The sequence below is a fragment of the Phyllostomus discolor genome, chromosome 4 (assembly GCF_004126475.2).
Source record: "Phyllostomus discolor isolate MPI-MPIP mPhyDis1 chromosome 4, mPhyDis1.pri.v3, whole genome shotgun sequence".
Taxonomy (NCBI): domain Eukaryota; kingdom Metazoa; phylum Chordata; class Mammalia; order Chiroptera; family Phyllostomidae; genus Phyllostomus; species Phyllostomus discolor.
Window position 1 is genome coordinate 115,701,923 of NC_040906.2, and position 22,085 is coordinate 115,724,007.

The 22,085-nt window shown below is 40.2% G+C and overlaps 1 protein-coding gene across 3 annotated transcripts in view; it reads left to right on the forward strand.

Moving 5' to 3' along the window:
* BICRAL (BRD4 interacting chromatin remodeling complex associated protein like) overlaps nucleotides 1-22,085 on the forward strand; it is a 72,902-nt gene that overhangs the window by 13,194 nt on the left and 37,623 nt on the right. The window contains exons 1-4 of one of the 3 annotated variants that reach the window (XM_036025042.1): nucleotides 17,255-17,750; nucleotides 18,573-18,618; nucleotides 19,036-19,084; nucleotides 19,173-19,241. In XM_036025042.1, the coding sequence (XP_035880935.1) occupies nucleotides 18,578-18,618; nucleotides 19,036-19,084; nucleotides 19,173-19,241 (159 nt within the window). In that variant the 5' untranslated portion in view covers nucleotides 17,255-17,750; nucleotides 18,573-18,577. Of the gene's footprint in view, nucleotides 1-17,254; nucleotides 17,751-18,572; nucleotides 18,619-19,035; nucleotides 19,085-19,172; nucleotides 19,242-22,085 lie in introns of those variants that run through there. The other 2 variants (XM_028508714.2, XM_028508713.2) reach the window with 2 other exon arrangements.

Here is a 22,085-nt window from a genome sequence, read left to right on the forward strand (position 1 = left end):
TGAGAAGTTTGTAAAAGGAAAGAGGGAAATAAAAGGAAGGCTGAGAAGGGACACTGGGATCAGTTTGTGAAATGCTCTAAATGCAGGGCCAAGGTATTTAATCTTTTTCCTTATTAATAAATCATAAAGGTTTCAAGCAAGGAAGTGATTTGACTTAAAAAGAAAGCAGCATTGCAATTAACAATAGCTTTGGAACCAGACAGATCTGAATTCCAACTCCTGTTCTTTTCCTTGCCGTGCTGTCTTGAGTACGTTACATAACCTCTGGGAGGGGATGTGCTTCAGCGTAGTGTGGATTGAGATTTACTTTTCAGAGGGAGTTTGTAGGAATTAAGGGAAAGCATGCATATAAGACATAAACATGGGCCTTGACCCATTTGGGTCTTAGCTATCACTGCTTTTTAAAATTATTACTAATATAAAAAATAATATTAAAGCAGTGTTTAATTAGACTAGTCTTCTAACAGTGAATGAGTGAATAGTCCCCTTAGAAAATAAACTTTTTATCTCAAGTGAACTATTCCTGTCACCAGTATTTCCATCAAGGCCTGGGCATTGCCCCTTGAAATTCCTGTTGCACATCTAGTTACTGTCAGAACAGTAGGGCGTGTAACACGGGGTGTCTCCCCAACAACATATTCAGAGATCAATCTAACAGATTCCCCTTTTGATAGTCCCAGGTTAGTACAGAAAAGGCTCTGAGAAATGTAGCAGCAGAAACCTGATGTCCCTTTAAAACCCAGTTTCTAAAAATGAATGTCCTGATAAACACTGTTCAGCAGAACACAGGTTTAGAAATTGCTGGGAAAATGAACAGGGTATGGGCTTTGGTGTCATTTAAATATAAAAACATACCTTAATAAAAATATGCTAAAGAAAAAGACTCATAATATTCCAAGGTATTAGTCTACTCAGGCTGCCATAACAAAATATCATAGACCGGGTGGCTTAACCAACAAATTTATTTTCTGACAGTTGTGGAGGCTGGGCAGTCCCAGATGTAGGTGCCCACTAATTCAGTCACTGGGAAGGTCCTCTTTCTGCTTGGCAGGCAGCAGCCTTCTCTCTGTGTCCCCACAGGAGCTCTAGTCTCTTACTCTTCTCCTTTTTTTAAAAAAAGAGAAAAATTTTTTGTTCTTTGTTTTTGTTTTTAGAGAGAGGGGAACAGAGGGAGAGAGAAACAACAGTCAGGTGCCTCTCGCACATGCCCCAACCAGGGACCAAATCCACAAACCAGGCATGTGCCCTGACTGGGAATGGAACCCATGACTTTTCGGGTTTACCGGTTGATGCTCCAACCAAGCCACACCTGCCAGGAGGACTCTTCCTCTTTTTATAACAGCACCAGCCTTATCGTATTAGGGCCCCACCCTTGTGACCACATTTAACTTTAATGGCCTCCTAAAGATCCTGTCTCCAAATACAGTCACACTGGGAGTTAGGGTTTCATTCAATATGAGTTTTGGAGGGACACAGTTTAGTCCATAGTGGTCATCTCTAGGCAGTGGAATCATAAATAATCTTCATTTTCTCTTCTGTACATTTCTATACTTTCCAGACTTTATACGGTTAAGGGTGTTGGGTGAAAAACACTTCTAGATTCCACTTATATGAGGTACCAAGAGTAGTCACATTCACAGTGACAGAAAGTAGAATCGTGGCTGCGAGGGGCTGGGGAGGAGGGAGAACAGGAGTTAGTGTTTTATAGGTATAAAGTTTCAGTTTTGGCCTTGGCCAGATAGCTCAGTTGGTTTGAGTGTCATCTCTGTGTGCCAATATTGTGGGTTCGATCCCTGGTTGGGGCACATATAAAAATCAACCAATGAATGCACGAATAAGTGGAACAAAAAAATCAGTGTTTCTCTCTCTCTAAAATAAATGAATGGAAATTAAACCCATGTCATTTAACATTAAAATAAAGTTAAATTCTTTAAAAACAAGTTTCAGTTTTGCAAGATGAAAAGACTTTTGGAGATGGACGGTGGTGATGGCTGCTTAATAACGCAAATTACTTAATACCACTGAAATGTGTAGTTAAAATGGTGTAAGATGGTGAATTTTATGTTCAGTATATTTTATCATACCTAGCCCCCTAGCCCTGCCCCCAACAAAACAAAACAAAACAAAACAAAAACTTCTAAAAAAAATAGCTTTTGGAGCTAGATTGGGTCTAAATACCAATTCTGTGTTGATCTAGTGGTTCTCAAACTTGAGTGCGTGTCAGAACTACCCAGAGATCTTATTTAAGACTTCTGAGTTCCTGATCCAGCAGGACTAGGATGGGCCTGAGAATGTGCATTTTAAACCAGCTCCTAGTTGACTGAGGACCACTGGGCTAGAGCAGGTCCGGGTTTCCCTATTTATGAAGTGGGTCTGTGAGCCAGCCGTGAGGCTCATGGGAGAGTAGCAGATCCAGGAGCTGTTAGCATCATCTTCAGTGTCCTTTCAGCACATTGTTGGCTTGCCTTTATTTTCAAACAATTTACTCTTGGATTTTTTTTCTCCCATGTAATTCTGGTTGTTTTACACAAACATGAAGAAGTAACTTATTTTTAGAAACGTATTAAAATCTTTAAATATGTGAGAGGCATGTAACATTAACTTTCTTAGTTTAGAATTATTTCAGTCTAAAATAGACTAGGGCTATCTTTGGAACTGATTTTAAACATTCAACTTTTTTCCTTTTCCAAATTAAATCTGTGTGTGTTGAGGGTGGTGGTTTGTATTCTGGTGAAAATATGAGTTATTTCCTCCAACCCTCTTCCATAAAAAAATCCCATGAACAAAATCTCTGGGAAATTCTGTATAAATAGTTAGGGTAAATATTAATCATACCTCTTCAACTGTTCTTAAATCCTCTTAAAGATTTCTACCTTGTCCTCTCCATAAGGGCTAACAAGGGGAAATGAACCTCTAGGCCAGTGTTTTTCCTATATTAAGTTCTACAAATCTGTAGACCTGAACAGTCCAATGTGGTGACCGCTAGCCAGATACGACTCTTAGCACTCGAAATGTGGCCAGCACCATTATGATGTGCTTAAAGTGTGAAGTCCACACCAAATTTTGAAGACTTGGTATGAAAAATTATGTAAATATTTCATTAATTTTATTTTAGGTTGAAATGATTATCTAAATCAGGAGTGTCAAACACATTTTCAACTCCTTAACAATTAAGGAGTACTTACATTTATACAGTCCTAAAATTACATCTGGCCCTTTGAAGGCAACTGCAAGGCTGATGTGGCCCCCGGTAAAAATGAGTTTGACACCCTTGATCTAAACATCAGTAAATATAAGTAAAATATATTTTATTTAGTCCAAAATATTTCTGGACATCCTGGACTAAATAAAATATATTAAGATTAGTTACTCTTGACTCTGGCCAGGTAGCTTAGTTGGTTAGAGCATCATCCTTATACACTCAGGTTGCAGGTTTGATCCCTGGTCAGGGCACATACAAGAAGCAACCGGTGAGCCCTGAATTGTGTGGCTCAATAGGTTGAGTGCTGGCCTGCGACCCAAAGGGTCGCTAGTTCGATTCCAGGTCAGGGCACATGCCTGGGTTGCAGGCCAGGTCCCCTGTTGGGGGCATGTGAGAGGCAACTGATGGATGTTTCACACATCAGTGTTTCCCTCCCTCTCTTTCTCCCTCCCTTCCTCTCTCTCTCTCTTTTTGATTTTATTTATTTTTCTAGAGAGGGGGGAAGGAAGGGAAAAAGAGGGAGAGAAACATCAATGTGTGGTTGCCTCTTGCATGCCCCCTACTGGAGATCTGGCCTGCAACCAAGGCATGTGCCCTGACTGGGAACCTAACTAGCAACCTTTTGGTTTGCAGGCCAGCACTCAATCCACTGAGCCACGCCAGCCAGAGCCAGGGCTGAAGTACATTCGCGTTGTTGTGCAACCATTACCACCATTCTCTTCCAGAACTTTTTCATCTTCCCCATCTGAAACTCAGTATCTTAATGGTCTTTGATAGATTTAACTAACTATAAATATAAATTTCAGTTCACATGGTACTTCTTAGGGTTTGTTAAAAATTTTACACTAGATAGAAGTCTGTGTCTCTTAAATGGAATTTAGGAAGGCAAGATTAACTTATCTGTAAAGTTTTTGTAGAAACTGTGAAATCTTGTTTGGAGTAATATGCCACATACATATTTGTCCATATTTTTTCTTAAATCATTTTTAAACTTAAAGAAGTTTCTTTCATTTTTCTCCTCCTTAAAAAATTGATTTTGTCTACATATCTTACTTTTGTGTCTGCTTTTACAAAAGGGAATCATTGGCACCTCCTCCTTGGTACTCTTATTAACTTTGTAAAATGGAATTTTGTTTGTTAATATTGTTAGTTGTTCTTTAGGGCTTGTTGTTTTTTTTTTAGAACATACTGTAAACCAACATATTTTGAATGTTATTCATTGACAGAGAGCAATGAGAGATAAGAGTTTGCGTAATAACTTTAACCAGGTTGCTAATACTAATGATTAATAAAAGAAAAATTGTTTACAATTACTGCCATTTCAAAGTATTTTTTAAAAGGTTGTATTTATTTATTTTTAGAAGGGAAAGGAGGAAGAAAGGAAGGGAGATAAACATCGATGTGGGAGAGATGCATCAATTGGTTGCCTCTTGCACACGTCCCAGCTGGGGACCAAACCCTCAGCCCAGGCATGTGCCCTGACTGGGAATAAAATCAGTGACCTTTAGCTTTGTGGGACAGTTTCCAACCAACTAAGCCACACCAGTCAGGGCAACAGAGTAGATTTTAAATGTTCTCACCACACATACATACACACACAAAAAGGTAACGAGGAAAGGTGATGGATGTGTTAGCTAACCTTATTATGATAATCATTTCACAATGTATACATATATCAACTCATCACATTGACACTATCTTATGTGTCTATTGTATTGCAGTAAAGCTGGGGGGTGAGAAAAAAAAGTTCACTGAGCTTCTGCTGTGTTCTGGGTGCTATTCTGGGTTCAGAGGTTCATCAGTGAACAAACATGAACCTCTGCCCTGGTGGAGCTGAAGTTCTAAAGCAAACATGAGTAACTATGGTACAGAAGAAATAAAGGAATTATTTGTTGGGAAGGGGTGGAAAGACACTGATACTGAAGGTGGTCTGGAGTGATGCATCCCCAAGTAAGGTTTCACCTATAGCATTTTCCTTCAGTCACATTTCCAAGAAACTGAACCCTTCCCCCAAGTTGGGAGAGTCAACAGCCCCAGTTTGTGTTTCGGGGCTGACCAGAGGCCCTGTTTGCAGGTCCCACCTGACTGCACTTGGGGACAGGTTCCCCAGTTTGCCTGAAATTTGCCCATGTGTGTACTATAACATGGGAGGAAATAGTGACCAGTGTCAGGGAGTAAGGGGAAAACCCCATAGTAGCCTCAGGTTTTTGGTAAATGAGAATCTGGAGGATGCAAGGGTGACAGGATTCCATGTTTTTAATGCCTAACCCCAGTCTATATTATTTTGAAGCAAATTCCAGATGTTAGTTCATTTATACTTATTTCAGTATGGACCTCTAAAAGATATGGGTCCTTTTTAAAAAATGCAATCCCAATTTTATTGTTATACCTAATTTTTTTTTTTACCAAAATGTAATGTATTTATAAGTCATCAGAAATTGCAAAACTTCAATGATGATGGGCATCTTGGAAATTAATAACTTTTGTTGTCAGGATTAGTGTAGAATTGTGTTAGTTTTTAATTATGCAAGGGCTTCAGGAATGCAATCTTTGCATACAATATGGCTGTGCTATATTTAAACCCTGGATATTTATTTAGTATTTATTATACCTGTTTATGTGCCATGCTGGGGATATGAAGATGAATTCCTGCTTTTGAGGGTAGATTCTTAAGGGATCTCAAGATTTTGCAAACATGTTAAGCAGAATTTTTTATGAGCCCTTCAATTTTTCAGTGTGTATATTTCTGGACAATTTTGGAATCTGTTAATGTTTCTCAAACTCGAGAACTCAAACCCCCTAAGTTTATTTCTTCAGACCCCTTTTTGAGAAACATTGAAACTGTGTGGTTCTGTAGTCAACAAACTTAAGATTGTTAACACTGTGTTGGAATTTATCTTAAAGAAGTTTGATGTATTAATCAAATAGTATATATAGATATGTAATAATATATAATGCATATAATGTATTACTGCAGTAGTCCTCTGTCATCTGAGGGGATGTGCTCCAAACCCTGAGGGGCTGCCGGGAAGCCTGGCTAGTACCAAGCTCTGAATACACTGTTTTTCCTGTACGTACATACATTGTATGCTTTCTCTTTGGCACATCTGAACTGTCAGCATCACTACTCTCATGGTTTGGGCCATTATGAAGTGCAATAAGGGTGACTTGGACACGAGCACTGTGATACCATGACTTGATCTGGTAACCGAGATACTGCTAAGTAGCTGATGGGTGGGTGGTATATACAGACAGCATGGGGGCACCGGACAGAGGAGCGACTCGGTCAGGGCCCAGATGGAGCAGGGCAGCGCGCGGTTTCATATGACACTCAGAACTGCGCATAGTTTCAAACTTATGCATTGTTTATTTCTGGAAATTTCCACTTAATATTTTCAGGCTGAGGTTGACTGTGAGTAACTGAAACCTTGGGAAACAAAAACATGGGTAAAGGAGGATTATTGTGTTCTCTTGCTGCTAAAATAATCCTGAATGACTTGAATTCTGTGGATCCTTGTACTTCCTTCCATTTTCAGACTGACCACCATTGATAACCATTCCCTCAAAACACAGCAAACCATTGAATTCTGCGCGTTGGATAAATTAAACGGTTTTCAAACTTTCCCCTCCCAGTTAAATAAGAGTCTAGTCACTCAGCTGAAGGGGAGAAGTGGGAGGTCAGAGTGCCTCCACCAACAACTTTTAGGCCTTCACAACACCTCTTGTACATTTTGGAGAATCTTAGGTCCCCAGACAACAAAGCTTAAAAAAATCACTGATTTGGCTACTAACTTGATTTAGGAATAGGAGAATGAGCCCTGAGAGATTGGAGCTTGACAGGAATCACAAGGTTAGTCAATGTCAGTACTCGAAACAGGTGCTTTGACTTTTAAAGTCAGTGTTCTCCATGTGTCCCTAGACTTTATCCAGCTGGACTAAGTGGTTTATTTCTTTTTTTTTTCTTTTTTTTTTTTTTTTTAAGGAGAGGGGAAAGGAGGGAGAAAGTGAGAGATATCAATGTGCGGTTGCCTGTCACACCACCCCTGCTGGGGACCTGGCCCACAACCCAGGCATGTGCCCTGACTGGGAAACAAACCAGCAACTCTTTGGTTTGCAGGCCAGTGTTTAATCCACTGTGCCACACCAACCAGGGCTATTAGGTTTATTTCTGCCCCCACCTCATGCTAAGTAGAGATTAAAGCAGCTTAAAGGTCTTTTAATTCTGCCTTTTATGAGTTGAACTAATGTCTAAACTGCGGACATGAATGCTCATCTGTTCTGACTTTGAGGAATTTTTTAATTCCTAAAGCTTCCTCCTAAGACTGTTTCTTAATCTTCCCTTCTCTTTCTTGCTGCTAAAAGCCCTAGTTGATGACAACATGGATGAAGTTCTTGGTTGACTAACAGCTGAAAAACTCAGAGCCCATCATGTTGAGTTTCACAGCCCCTTTTTATTGCAAGTGGGTACAACTGTGAAAATACCGTCATGCCGTCTTCTAGTGAAATGTCATTATTTCACAAAAATGCCCCATGACTTCATCTGAAGAAGCTCGTGGACCCCTGCCAAAAACTCGAGCTCTTCTCATACTGCATTATAAAGAATCATTGCATGTCTCTCTTCCAAAGGAGAGTGAGTTCCTTAAAATGAGGAACCATGGCAGAAGGCTTCACACAGTCTTATAATTACAAAATTTATCAGCCTGTAACAATTAGAATGTATTAAAAGGAGTAAATGAGAAGATTTTATGTCCTGATCGACATTAACAGTTACTTGCCCTGGGTAAGTGGCTGTTTGATAGCATAACTTTTTGATCACAATACTCATTGAAAAGTTGTTTGCTTAAACCAATAATTCACTTTCCAGCCTTGCTTTTGAAGTCCTACAAAAAACTCTGACCTGTTGGTTGGGCATCATCCCGCAGAGCAAAAGGCTGCTGGTTCAATTCCCAGTCAGGGCACATGCCTGGGTTGTGGGTTTAGTCCCTGATTGGGGCACATATGAGAGGCAACCAATGTTTCTCTCTCACATCAATGTTTCTCTCCCTCTCTTCCTCCCTCCCTTGCCCTCTCTCTAAAAATAAATAAATAAATAAAATATTTTAAGAAGTAAAGTTCTACAAAATTGTTAAGGGTATTTACATTTATTATTACATTTTATGTCACATTCATTTGATATTCCCAGCCCTTAACAGAGTACCTGGAACATTATATGTGCTAAATGTTTGTTAAGTGAATAATGAATACTCTTTTCACCCACTGAAGAGAGGAGAGAGCTGTACAGAAAGAAAACCCTGGAGATTCACAGTGTCTCCCTCAAGTCTTCTGCTGATAACTGACCAGAGCATGTGTGTGGGGGAGCAACCGAAGTCATGGGAAAGTACTGAAGTATTAGAGAAAACAAAACCTGGAGCTCACACAGGGCAGTGCAGTTTGTGTTCCCACCTGCAAGGGTGTAAAAATCCTGTAATTCATGGGACTTCATGTGAAGTGCTCAGAAGCTTATATTGCTTTGGTATAGGGCAAATTAGTCATAGGCTAAAGATTAACAGAGTTTAAAAGCAAGCCTCAAGAGAATCAAACTGTTTGCAAGTAACTTAATTGTGTCCAAGGCAACATTTGAAAATATCTATAGGTATACAAAAATATCCATTGCTCAGTAATGTAAAATTAACAATGTCTGTCATTCAATAAAAATTGACCAGGCATGCAGAGAAGCAGGAAAATAATACCCATAATGAAGAGGGGGGAAATCAATTGATGGAAACAGACCCAGAAATGAGACAAATGGTAGAATTAGTAGAGAAGGACATTAAAATGTTATCACTATTTTGTATAAGTTGAAGGAGGTAGAGGAAAGATTTGATAAATTAAAGATAGGAAAGATAGAGAATAAAAAGACCCAACTTCCAGAGATGAAAACTATAATGTTTGAAAATAAAAATATGTTGGATGAGATTAACAGCAAATTAGACACTGCGGAAGAAAAGATGAGTGCACTTGAATACACAGCAACAGAAACTGTTCTAAATGAAAGCCAGAGAAATGAAAGGACAGGGTGCAGGGGCGGTGCACAGAGTATCAATGAGCTTTGGAACAAATTCAAATAGCCCGATTATATACATGTACTTGGGGTCCTCAAAGAAGAGCTAGGGAAACAAAATATATGAAATACTGGCTGAATTTGTTCTAAATGGGAGGAAAACTGTCCTGTTACAAATTCTAAAAGTATAATGAACCCCAAGCACAAGAAGCATGAAGAAAATTATGCCAAGTCCTATCATAATCAAATTGTTTAATGCCGTGATAAAGAGAAAGGTTTGTAGCATTGGGGAGGGGAGAAAGAGACCTACTATGCACAGCAGGACAAAAATAAGAATGACAGCATACTTCTCTTTGGAAATAATGCAAGCAAGAAACAGTGTGGCAATGGCTTAAAAACTGAAACAACAAAAAAATCAGTGTAGAACTATATGCCCAAGGAAAATACATTTCAAAAATGAAGGCAAAATAAACACTTTAAAATATACAAAAGCAGAAAGAATTCACCACCAGTACATCTGCAGTACAACTATATTAAAGGAAGTCTTTCAGGAGGAGGAAAATGATAGCAGATGAACATCTGGATTTACTCAAAGGAATGAACAGCACTGGAAATGGTAAATGTGTGAATACAAATAAAAATGATTACAGATTATTATACCTTCAGTAACTCAGAGGACACATGATTCTGGAGACTGAAACCTTTCCATATTTCATGACAGCTTAAATAAAGTTTCTCAGTGGTCCCTCTGCTAGCCTCAGCATCTTTTTTTTCTAATTACAGTTGACACACAATACTCTGTTAGTTTCAGGTATACAACATGGTGATGTGTCATTTACATAACTCATGAAATGATCACACGATACATTTAGTACCCATCTGGCATAACTTTAGCATCTTTTAGAGGTAAATTTGTTTGTAAATGATTGGGAAATTTTGGCATGTACTGATGCTATACTAAATTAATACAAATAAAGCAAATGTCAGTCATTTTTCCTATGTTGATAGCCAATTGGTTCTTGGTTGTCTGTCTTTAGCTTACAAGTCATCATTTTCCCTAGGTGTGTTTTTGGCAGAAGGAAAAGAGAGAAGCACATAAGACAGAGAACAGACACATTTGTTACAGCAATCACATACCGAGGTCCAGTTTGTGAAGTACTTGATATCCCATTATGGCTTTCAAAGTGTTATTCTACTGCTAGTAACTTCTAATACAGGTAGAACTGATTTGTTTAGGTAGCTTTCCTGAAATATCTTTTCTTGAAACCAATACGTTTCTTGATATGAAAGCTCAGATTATTTATCCCTGTGTGAAAAAAAATTTAATAGCTTGTTATGTTCCATCACATCTGCCATGGAGGTCTTTGAGATCTGTGATCTTAATGAAAATCAAACTCTCCTTAAGATATTTCTTTCAAGTGGCTGTTGCAAATTATTCTTGAGGCCACTAGATTTCTTTAAATTTTCTGAGTTCAGTTGACCCTTGAACAACATGTGTTGAAATGTACAGGCCCACTTACACACGGATTTTTTCAGTAAATACACAGTCGGCCCTCTGTATCCCTGGGTTTCATGCCCACAAATTCAGCCAAGCATGGATCAAAACAATATTCATGAATGCAAAGAGCCGACCGTATGCATTGTTGAACACCATTTTATATAAGGGGCTTGTGGTATACCCCCAATGGATACTAAGGGATGACTATAGTTAAGTTTTTGGGAAATTGAAAGTTATGTGCAGATTTCTGACTGCTGGAGGGCAGATTGGTGCTCTAACTCCCACTCCATTTAAGGGACCCCACTGTATTTGATGTCTGGTGTGCTTACCTAGGGTGAGCCTGACTGACTCAAGGTTCTTGTGTTTCAAGGGTCTCCCTCTTTCCTTTCCTTTTTAAAAAATATATTTCATTGATTATGTTATTACAGTTGTCCCATTTCCCCCCTCACTCCCCTTTACCCTGCACACCCTCTCCCACCCACATTCCCCCCCCCTTTAATTCATGTCCATGTGTCATAGTTCTTTAGCTTCTCCATTTCCTATACTATTCTTGCCCTCCCCCTGTCTATTTCCTACCTACCATCTATGCTACTTATTCTCTGTACCTTTTCCCCCTCTCTCCTCCCCCCATTCCCCTGTTGCCAACCCTCCATGTGATCTCCATTTCTGTGGTTCTGCTCCCGTTCTAGTTGTTTGCTTAGTTTTTGTTTTTGTTTTAGGTGTGGTTGTTAATAATTGTGAGTTTGCTGTCATTTTACTGTACGTGTTTTTATTTATCTTCTTTTTCTTAGATAAGTCCCTTTAACATTTCATAAAGTAAGAGGTTGGTGATGATGAACTCCTTGAACTTGACCTTATCTGAGAAGCACTTTATCTGCCCTTCCATTCTAAATGAAAGCTTTGCTGGATAGAGCAATCTTGGATGTAGGTCCTTGCCTTTCATGACTTGGAATACTTCTTCCCAGCCCCTTCTTGCCTGCAAGGTCTCTTTTGAGAAATCAGCTGACAGTCTGATGGGAACTCCTTTGTAGGTTACTGTCTCCTTTTCTCTTGCTGCTTCTAGGATTCTCTCCTTCATTTTTACCTTGGCTAATGTAATTATTGATGTGCCTTGATGTGTTCCTGCTTGGGTCCAAATTTTTTGGGACTCTGAGCTTTCTGGACTTCATGGAAGTGTATTTCCTTTGCCAGGTTGGGGAAGTTCTCCTTTATTATTTGTTCAAATAATTTTTCCACTTGTTGTTCTTCTTCTTCCCCTTTTGGTACCCCTATAATTCAGATGTTGGAACATTTAAAGATGTGCTGGAGGTTCCCTAAGCCTCTCCTCATTTTTTGGAATTCTTGTTTCTTCATTCTTTTCTGTTTGGTTGTTTCTTCCTTCTGGCCCATTCCACTGATTTGAGTCCCAGTTTTCTTCCCATCGCTATTGTTTCCCTGTGCATTTTCCTTTATTTCACTTAGTGTAGCCTTCATTTTTTTCATCTAATTTGCAACCAAATTCAACCAATTCTGTGAGCATCCTGATCACCAGTGCTTTGAACTATGCATCTGATAGGCTGGCTATCTCTTTGTTGCTTAGTTGTATTTGCTGTGGAGCTTTGATCTGCTCTTCTGTTTGGGCCTTTTTTTTTTTTTTTTTTTTTTTTTTTTTTGGCACCAAGCCAGTTATGTATGAGGGGCAGAACCTTAGGTATTCACCAGGGTGGGGCAACCCAGTTACTGGGTTGTGACACTGTGTGTGGGGGCGGGGTCCAAGAGGGAACAATGGCGCTTTCTGGGAGCTCTCTTGGATTTCAGTCCATATTCCCCCAAGCAAACTGGGCCTTTCTGGTGCTAATTCCCGTGTTGGTGAGTCTCTCCAACAAACTCTTCTGTGAGGCTGGGAGTCTCTCCCTGTGCCTCAACCCCCACAGGTGTTTTCAATCAGTGTCCTGAGGCTCTGTTTCCCAGCCCTGGGACCCTGGGACTGCAGGGCCAGCCAGCCACCTTGTGCACAGTGCCTTGCTTCACAGTCACCACCTCACTGGGTCTGCCTGTTGCCACCCCATACTTGGGGTCTGCCAGCCGCTGCCTGCATGCCCGGGGTCCACCTGCTGTGGTCTTGTGCACCTGGGGTGCCTCGCACTCCTGGTGCCACCATTTTTTGTGCCGTGATCCCTCTCTGCCCGGCTGTCCAACTCTGCCCCTCCTACCGGTCTGGATAAATGTGTCTATTTTAAGTCCTTGGTTGTTCGACTTTAATATTATTCAATTTTCTGTCAGTTCTGGTTGTTATCTTGTTTCTAAATTGTTGCTGTCCTTTTTTTTGGTTGTGTGAGGAGGCACAGTGTGTCTACCTACGCCTCCATCTTGGCCGGAAGTCCCCCTCTTTCCTTTTCATTTTATTAATTGTATTTATTTTTTAAAATAGGCCTTACATGCATGTGGCACAACATTCAGAAGATACAAAAGGACATATAAGTGAGAGTGTACACCTTCTTCCATTCCTAGCCACCCAGTTTCCCTCTTGGAAGTTGCTAGTGTTACTGGTTATTTGCGCTTCACGTGGAGTCTGAACCTTTGTGGGCACATGTATATATTCTCCACACCCCACACTTGGGAGCATAGTGTACACAGTGTTCTGTGCCTTTCTTTTCCCACTGACCATGTATCTTTCCAAGTCAGTTTGTGTAAAGCTGCCTCATTACTTTTTAAAAAAACTGATTCCAGAAAGAGGGGGAGGGAGGGAGAAAGAGAGAGAGGGAATCATCCGTGTGAGAGAGAAACATCAATCATTTGCCTCTTGCACAGGTCCCAACTAGGGACCAAACTGGCAAGCAGGTGTGTGCCCTGACAGGGAATCGAACTGGCAACCTTTCTGTTTGCAGGATGATGCTCAGTCAACTGAGCCACGCTGGCCAGGGCTGCCTCCTTACTTTTAATGGCTGTGTTGTATTCCACTGTGTAGGTGAACCATAATTTGTTTAACAAGTCTCTCATTCTGGAGACCTACAGTTTTAAAAAATACTTTAGTGTGCTGTCCCTCCCAGGAGCATGACTGCGTCTTTCCCCCACAGGCGTGCATCTCCTGAACCCTGCAGGACCCCAGAGACTTACAATTATGGGAGCAGTGGGCAGCAGCAGCTCATCCTGAGCTAACCCCACGAATCTGCCTCAAGGCCCCCTTTCTCTGACTTCCCAGTGAGCCAAGGCAGCCCAGCCCAGGCTTTTCTGTTGCTGCTTCTCCTCTGAGCCCTTCCTATTTCAACTGTCCCCAGCTTTAGTAAACACATTCGCTAAATAAAATAATAAAGTAATAAGATAAAAATATTTTAAATTCAGATATAATCCATATTCCATAACATTTACCCTTTTAAAGTGAACAATTTAGTGTTTTAATTCCAGAATATGTTCATCACCCCAAAAAGAAACCCCATATCCTAAAATCTAGGCTTTTACAGTCTTGCTAAAAACCAATAATGCTGCACTGGATATTCTTATACACATATCATTTCCCACATGTGCAAGAGTGTGAGCAGGACAAATACCCAGAAATATATTTGCCAGGCGAGATGAGTTTTGCACTTAACATTTTGAAAGTATGGCTCAGTTGCCATCTCAGGAGTAATGAGTTTACACTCTCCACCATCAAGGTATAAAAATTCTGGGTTTTCCACTCCCTGACCAGCATAGTTCTTAACCAAACTTTATCTTTGCCATCTGACAGGAAATAGTATCTCATCATAAATTTTAATTTATGGAAGTCCCCCTTATCCACAGGGGTACATTCCAAACCCCACCCCCACGCCTGAAACCACAATAGTCTGAACCCTGTATATACTGTTTTTCCTATACATGTATACACTTTATGGCTTCTCTTTGGAACATCCAAATTGCCAGCATCGCTACTCTCGTGCTTTGGGGCCATCGTGAAGTGAAATAAGGGTGACTTGAACACAAGCACTGCAACACTGTGACAGCCAATCTGGTAACCAATATGCTACTAAGTGAGGAATGGTGGGAGCATGTGCAGTGTGGAGCAGCTGAACAAATGGTGACTCATGTCCCTGGTGGGACACAGCAGGATGGCAAGGTTTCATCACAGTACTCAGAACAACATGCGATTTCAAACTTATGAGTTGTTTATTTCTGGAATTTTCCATTTAATATTTTTAGACTGAGGTTGATTTTGGATAGCTGAAACCACAAAAAGTGAAACCAAGGATAACGGGGGCTTCTAAAAACTTCTAAGTGAAGTTGATTATTTTTATAAATGGGGCTGACTTTCTTTTTTTATGAATTATTCATACCCTTTGATTTTCTGCAGGGTAGCTTCTTTCTTTTTTTCTCATTTATAACCATTCTTTATATACCATGGAGAAGAGCCCTTTTTGTGATAAATGAGTTGGAGATGTAATTCCCACTTAAGTTTTTGGGTGGTTCAGTCTTTGACTTTATATTTTTTTATCGTGCAGAATTTAAAAATTTTGTCATCAAATTGATCCATCTTTTATGACTTCTTTGTCGTACGACAGACTTCCCCCACTCCAAGATTATAAAAAACAGTTTCTCCCATGTGTTAGTCTAGTACTTAAAGGTTCTTTTCCTCCCCCACTGCCACCCCGTTTAACTCTTAGATTCATCTGGAGTTTATTTTTGTGTAAGATACAAGGTATGGACTCACCTTCTTTATATGGCTAACATTTTCCTCCTAATTTAGTGGTCTCTCTCTTTCTCTCTCTGTCTCTTTGTCTTTCTCTGTGTGTCTCTCTCTGTCTCTGTGTGTGTCTCTCTCTGTCTCTGTGTGTCTCTCTGTGTTTCTCTCTGTGTGTCTGTGTCTCCCTGTGTTTCTCTGTCTCTGTGTGTCTCTCTGTGTGTCTGTGTCTCTCTCTGTGTCTCTCTGTCTCTCTCTTGGGAAAGACCAAGTAGATAAGTGGATCCACTGTTGTCTTAATTAAAGGTATTATTCAGTGTGTGTTGTCTCTGGAACAGTTTTAAAAATGAGCTTTAATTTCAGAGTGGTAGTCAGCTATGTGGGGCAGTGATTTCTGAACTCTTGGGGTGCCTGCCTACCAGGATTCTGTAAGAGCTGCAGCCCCTTTTCACTGTGACAGGTTCTCCTGTTGTAAGCTGCTCTTCCTGAGGGGAATGTGTCTTGCTTGAGTGTGTTGGGCCAAGAAGCAGCTTTTAAGCACTGATCTAGGGATTTCCCTTTAGATGGGGACTTATATTTCATACAGGCTTATAAAATTCACCTGTTGCCAGAGGCCCATCTAGTGATTCCAGGGTTGTTACTTTCATGAGAAAAGAACCTTAACAAGAGTCCAGAAGTAAAGGGAGAAGCTTTTCAAAGAAAACTGAACTCCTTACTTTGGAGTCAGTTCCTGACTCTCAGATTATCTTCCCTCCCTAGAATCATCCTCAAACTGTACAACTTTACTCAGGTACGTTTGCTTTGGTAGACCTTTCCTGGGGAAAGGAACTGCTGGATTTAGCTGCTTTGTGACTGTATTTTGTCACCATGTAAAGCTGGCGATAGAGAGGTAAGAGTCAGTTCTTTTAATTTGAAACTGTTGAAGTCTGAAATGAGTATGGCCCTTTAAAAAGCAGAATTCTCAGGGCACCTTAGACTATAAAGGCTCCCAGAATTCTACCCAAGGGGCGGGGGCGAACGGGGTAGGTCTGTCTGGTAGGACCGATGCCCCTGACTAGGGGCTGGTGTCTCCAGGAGTCCTATCAAATCAAGTGTGTTGGAGCAGCCTGTGCAGTTTGGCTGGGGGGATGCGCAATGGCTTTTCATTGCATTCACTGTTGTAAAATTGTTTTTTTATTTGGGCTACTGAAGTAGCTTGTCACTTTGAACTTTGGGGTAGCAAGTGCTCTCTGTGTCAAAAGTCCCAGTGGCAGGGACACCTGGGCGGAGTGCCTGTGCTGACCTCCTTTCTCAGTCTGAGTGTTAACCCTGGCGTCTTGTTCTCTAGCGGAACCAGGAACCGAGTGTCAAGTAGTGAGGGAAGCTGGGATAGTTGCAAAAGAGTCACGGGGCTTGGCGTTTTTTCTTTCTAGGTTATTTTTCACTTACTTTTTATTGATTAGTTTGTTCCAGAGACTGTTAGACACTTAAAATATTTTTACAAAGAATATAGTGAAATTCTAAATAAATGGTCATGTTGAAGTAAAGAAATAATGTCCACTTTATAGGCTTAATCATACGCCATAACTGTGATTTAGTCCATGTGATTGTGATGTCTGGGAGACAGGCGCATGGTACAATTATTAGCAATGGCTAATACAGTTGTATGTCAAATAGAAGATTCAAGGGCAGCCCTTCACACAGATTTCTGTACACCTATTTAATAACAGTTTTCCTCTTTTTCCTTTCTGGCCCACTTTCACTCCTCAAAAGTCACGTTATGTTCCCGCAGTCGCGCTAGCGTGCCCTTGAGGAACCCCACGTCTTAGTGCTAAAGCGAATTCCCCTGCGCCAGCCTCGCGTTTCAGCATGAGCCATGGGTGTCACCTTTTGATAAACTCTGCCGTTCTTTTCTTGCTCCTGTCTCCCACTTCTTCTCTCCTCTCCCCGGAAGTTTCCCTCAACTGGATTGTAATCACACAGATCATTCAGCAACTGAACAAATTTACCCACCAACGGGAAGGTCCCACATCAGGGGATACTTACCCTTTCCAGACCCTTCCAGAGGAAAGCAAGTTTCCTTCCATGTGGCTGGAGTCAGTTTTATATTTGTTTGGCCTTGTGACTGATAGTATAAGCAATTTAGGGGGAATGGAGAGGAGATGGCAGCTTTAACAGAGAAAAAACATTTAGTAGAAATGATCCCTTCTGCCTTCTTCGGGCGTGTCCCTCTTCTGGGCATCCCTTCAGGATTTCATTCCTTCTTCCAACTGCCGTTCACACACACTGCCCTTTCCAACTGCTGCAGAACCCTTGGCCCTGGCATTCCGTGATGTAAATTATTCCACGCATGGCTCGAAATGGGTGTGAAGCAGTTGCCATGTGTCGGATCACTAGTGTAAGTTTAAAGGATCTTGGGATCTCTGGGAAGGGAGGAGAGGGGAGAACTGTTCTTGGAATTCGTCGGTTGCTGTCGTTTGAGCCAGAATCCAGTGATTGTGCTGGCTGAGCAGACGCTGCTGGTGGCTGGGGAGGGCGGGAGCTCTGAGCCCTGTGCTGGGGTGAACGTGGGTAGAGACTTTCTGCTTTAAACATTCTAGTGTTGGGACATAGATTGTTTGGAATTGAACAGTTGGCAGTGTTGCTGCTACGGGAGGAACCTGGGACCTTTAGGGCGAAGCCTGTAGCAGTGCTGCCTGGGACTGTGGTGCCTCTTGTCCAAAAAGTAGGAAGAGCCGACTTTTCTGTTTTCCTAAAGATAGCTAAAATATGGCAAGAAATCTAGATTGATCACCATGTTGGGAAACATCCAGTCACAAAATTTAAAGACTTCTGTGTCCATGAGATTTCTTTCTAAAACAAATATTCTTTCTCCCTTGTTCATGACACATTTTGAGGAAGTTACTGTTCATGGTTTACAGCCCCTCTGGGGAATCTGGTGTGAGGGGTTGCTGCCAACTCTCTTTGATTTGTCCAGATTCCTTTCTGACTTGTAAGTTAAGGACTTGAATTCAATAAAAACTACTTAAATTGAATACTTAATCTCTTGAATGATCACAAAAAAATAAAGCCCCATTAGTAATAAGCAATTAGAGGAAAAACTCAAATGAAGTACAGTTATTTATATGGGAAAGTATATAGCATATTTTTATGTTGCATGGATGCTACTGGCTTTAGTCTACTTTGCTAAAATGTTTTTTTTTTATTCCTTTTCTTACAGTTGTCATGGATGATGATGACGACTCGTGTCTCCTTGATCTTATTGGGTAAGATGCCTATTCCAAAATCAGGGTACATTGAATGTGTGCAGTTTGCTCTACTAAAACAACCTAATAAGCCTATTAAAATCAGATGGGTTTTTTAAATAAAAATTAATCATCATAGTGTGGATTAACAAATAGAGTCTTGAATATGATAGGTGTCATAATTAGGTAATGCTTTATTTATCCTTTATTAAATTTATTTTCTAACAAGTCCCAGTAGGCAGAAATGAGAGATAATAGGAAATAGAAAAACATCAAAAAATACATAAAATTAAAACAAAAAACCACTAATAAAATTGTTTTAAAATAGGGAGATAATTTACTCAGGCTAATATATCATTTTCTTTTTACCGTAGAAAAAATAATCTTAAATATAGGTAACATATTTATTGTTGCTTTCCCCCTTTTATTGTTTTCTAGAGACCCACAAGCATTGAACTATTTTCTGCATGGACCTAGTAATAAATCTGTAAGTAATACTTAGAACATCACAGATACAAATTTTGTTTCTTCTGTACAGTTAAAGTAATCACTCTGTCGAATTTATACCTTTGCAGAGCAATGATGACTTGACTAATGCAGGATATTCTGCAGCCAATTCAAATTCAATTTTCGCCAACTCTAGTGTGAGTATTAGAAACTGAATGCAGTGATCAAGTGTTTCTGTCTCATTCATGCCTTGTGAATTGAGGCTTTACTTGCCTTTGTATCATGGTGAGAATTATTACATTGTTTTTTGTAATTGACACCGAAGGAAAATCTATTGAATTATGTTGATACCTTCTACTTTTAACTTAGTCAAGACAAGGTATATGAGGTTCATTTTGCCATTTTCCTAAGTCTCAACTTTTTAAAAACTGACTCAGATGTTATCATCTAAGAAAGTAGTATTACAATGTTTTGCACCTGGATTACATAGCTTTAAATAAATTATTCTTAATTGTAGTTACTTGCTAAACATTTTCATCTTAAACAAGAGAAAAAATAATAACCAAAACTTACTAAGCATTTAGTATGTTCGTGGCTCTGATGGTTTAACATAATTAACTTCATTAATCTTCACAATAACTCCATGAAGTAGCTTCTGTTATTATCCTTATATTATAGATGAAGAAACCAAAGCACAGAGAGGTTAGTACTCTCCCAGATTACACAGCCAGGAGTTGCAGAGCAAGGATTCTAACCCAGGCCACCGGGTTCTGGAGCCCATATTCTCAAGTTCCAGGAGCATCTAGATGAGAAACCTGACCTGTAGAGTAGGGGATTCCTGCCTAGAGACTATATCCAAATTACTATGTTTAAGCCTATGATTCTTCAAGTCCTAAGATGGTGTCCAGCTAATGGAGACCACATTAGTCCCCTTTCAACTGTTGATTGATTGACTGAGGGTAGAAAGAACCAGTCTTGGCTTTTCAATGTAGTTTTTCCCAGCATCTAGCCGCCAACATCGTATTAACTTAGGGCTGAGAATCTACAGTTTTGCACATTGGACCACTCATGCTTTGTTTTTGGACCACTCATTCTTGATCAATCTACTTTTTTTTTTTCTCCCTTTTAAAAAAATGTTTTGATTGTGTTAAATACATATGTCATAAAATTTTCCATCTTAGTCATTTAAGTGTACAGTTCTATAGTGTTAAGTACATTCACATTGTCTTCACTTTATTTTATGTATTTATTTCTTTTTAGAGAGAAGGGAAGGGAGGAAGAGAGGGAGAGAAACATCAATATGTAGTTGCCTCTTGCACACCTCCTGCTGGGGAGGGACCCGGCCAGCGATCCAGGCATGTGCCCTGACTGGGAATTGAACCTATAACCCTTTGATTCGCAGGCTGGCACTCAATCCACTGAACCACACTAGCCAGGACTATTTTATTTATTTATTTAGTTAGTTAGTTAGTTAGTTAGTTAGTTATTATTTTAAATTAGAGACAAGGTAACCTTTTTAAAAATTTACTAATTGATTTGAGAGACAGAGACAGACAGGGAGAGAGGGAAACATCAATTTGTTGTTCTACTTCTTTGTGCATTCATTAGTTGATTCTTGTGTGTGTCCTGATTGGTATTGAACCTACAACCTTGGCATATCAGGATGATGCTCTAACTAACTGAGCTACCCAGCCAGGGCCTGTCTTCACCTTATTTTAAATAGCTGTTGATTCTATATCTTCTTGTTTAACAAGAGAAAAAAATCCACCTTTATTCATTTACTTTTCATAAATTTAAATCCATGAGGGTATAGAATTACACAGATTCTGAGTCCAATGGCCTTAGCAGGAAGCTTGCTTGGGAATTAGGCAAGAGCTGAGCCTCTGTTTCCATGAGCATGAGTTCCCTTTCCCCAGAATGCTCTGGTTTTGTTTGATTTGCTACCAGGAGTCACTGCGTTGTTCTTAGATTTTTACACATAGCCGTATCTCTTACCTAGAGAGAATTCAGGTTCATCTTGAACACAAACACCTTCAATTTTCAGAAGAGCTGCGTGCCCCCTCTGGTTCCAGAGACTCTGTTTACAGCCAGCAAAAATGGTGTCAGACTACAGCCTTCCAGACATGTTTCTCTCTATAGAGTCCTGCTCCCAGCAGGCTCCACAGGCTCCAAGATGGTGGACAGAGTCCATATCTTTTCTTTTATAATGTCAGCATGTCCCAGGAAAAACTGCCGGCCAGTGGAATACACCTTATTTAGGAATGACCATTTTCAGTTCTCTTCATATGCCCATATTGTTGACTCAGGTTGGAATACCTGTTCCCTAAGGACACCTTAAGGACAGAAACCAACATGTAACTGGGTGCTGGATAAGTAAATGTTGATAGACTTATTTTTGGATAGGACACTGAAGTAGGTGGGTTTTTTTTTTAAGATTTTATTTATTTAGTTTTAGAAAGAGGGGAAAGGGAGAGAGAAACATGAGTTTATTTGAAGAGAGAGAGGAACATCAAAGTGCAAGAGAATCATCAATTGGTTGCCTCTCTTATGCCCCCAACCTGGCCCACAACCCAGGCATGTGCCCTGACTGGGAATCAAACTGGTGACCTTTTGGTTTGTGGGATGATGCCCAAACCACTGAGCTACACCAGTCAGGGCTGAAGTAGTTTTTAAAGCATTATAATAGACTAATTACTTCTAAGAAATCAGTTGACCATTTACTCATTTTATGTGAAAAGCTTGTTTTTCCTGGCCTGCTCTTGCCTGGTGTGGTAGGGTTAGAACTGGGGAAGTTCCAAGAAACCTTGAAAGACAGGGCTGATTCTGAGATACCTTCTGAACCTTGAGCAGAACAACACCCTGAACTTCCAAAACTTGCCTCGACTCCTGTAGTACAAAGGACCAGATATGGCTATCTCCTTCACACACACACACACACACACACACACACGGGTCTGAATCCCTCTTAAGCCTTGGACTAGAAGCAATCCTGAAATTTAAATTCTATGCCAGTATCTCAAAAAAGGAAGCTAAACTGTAGG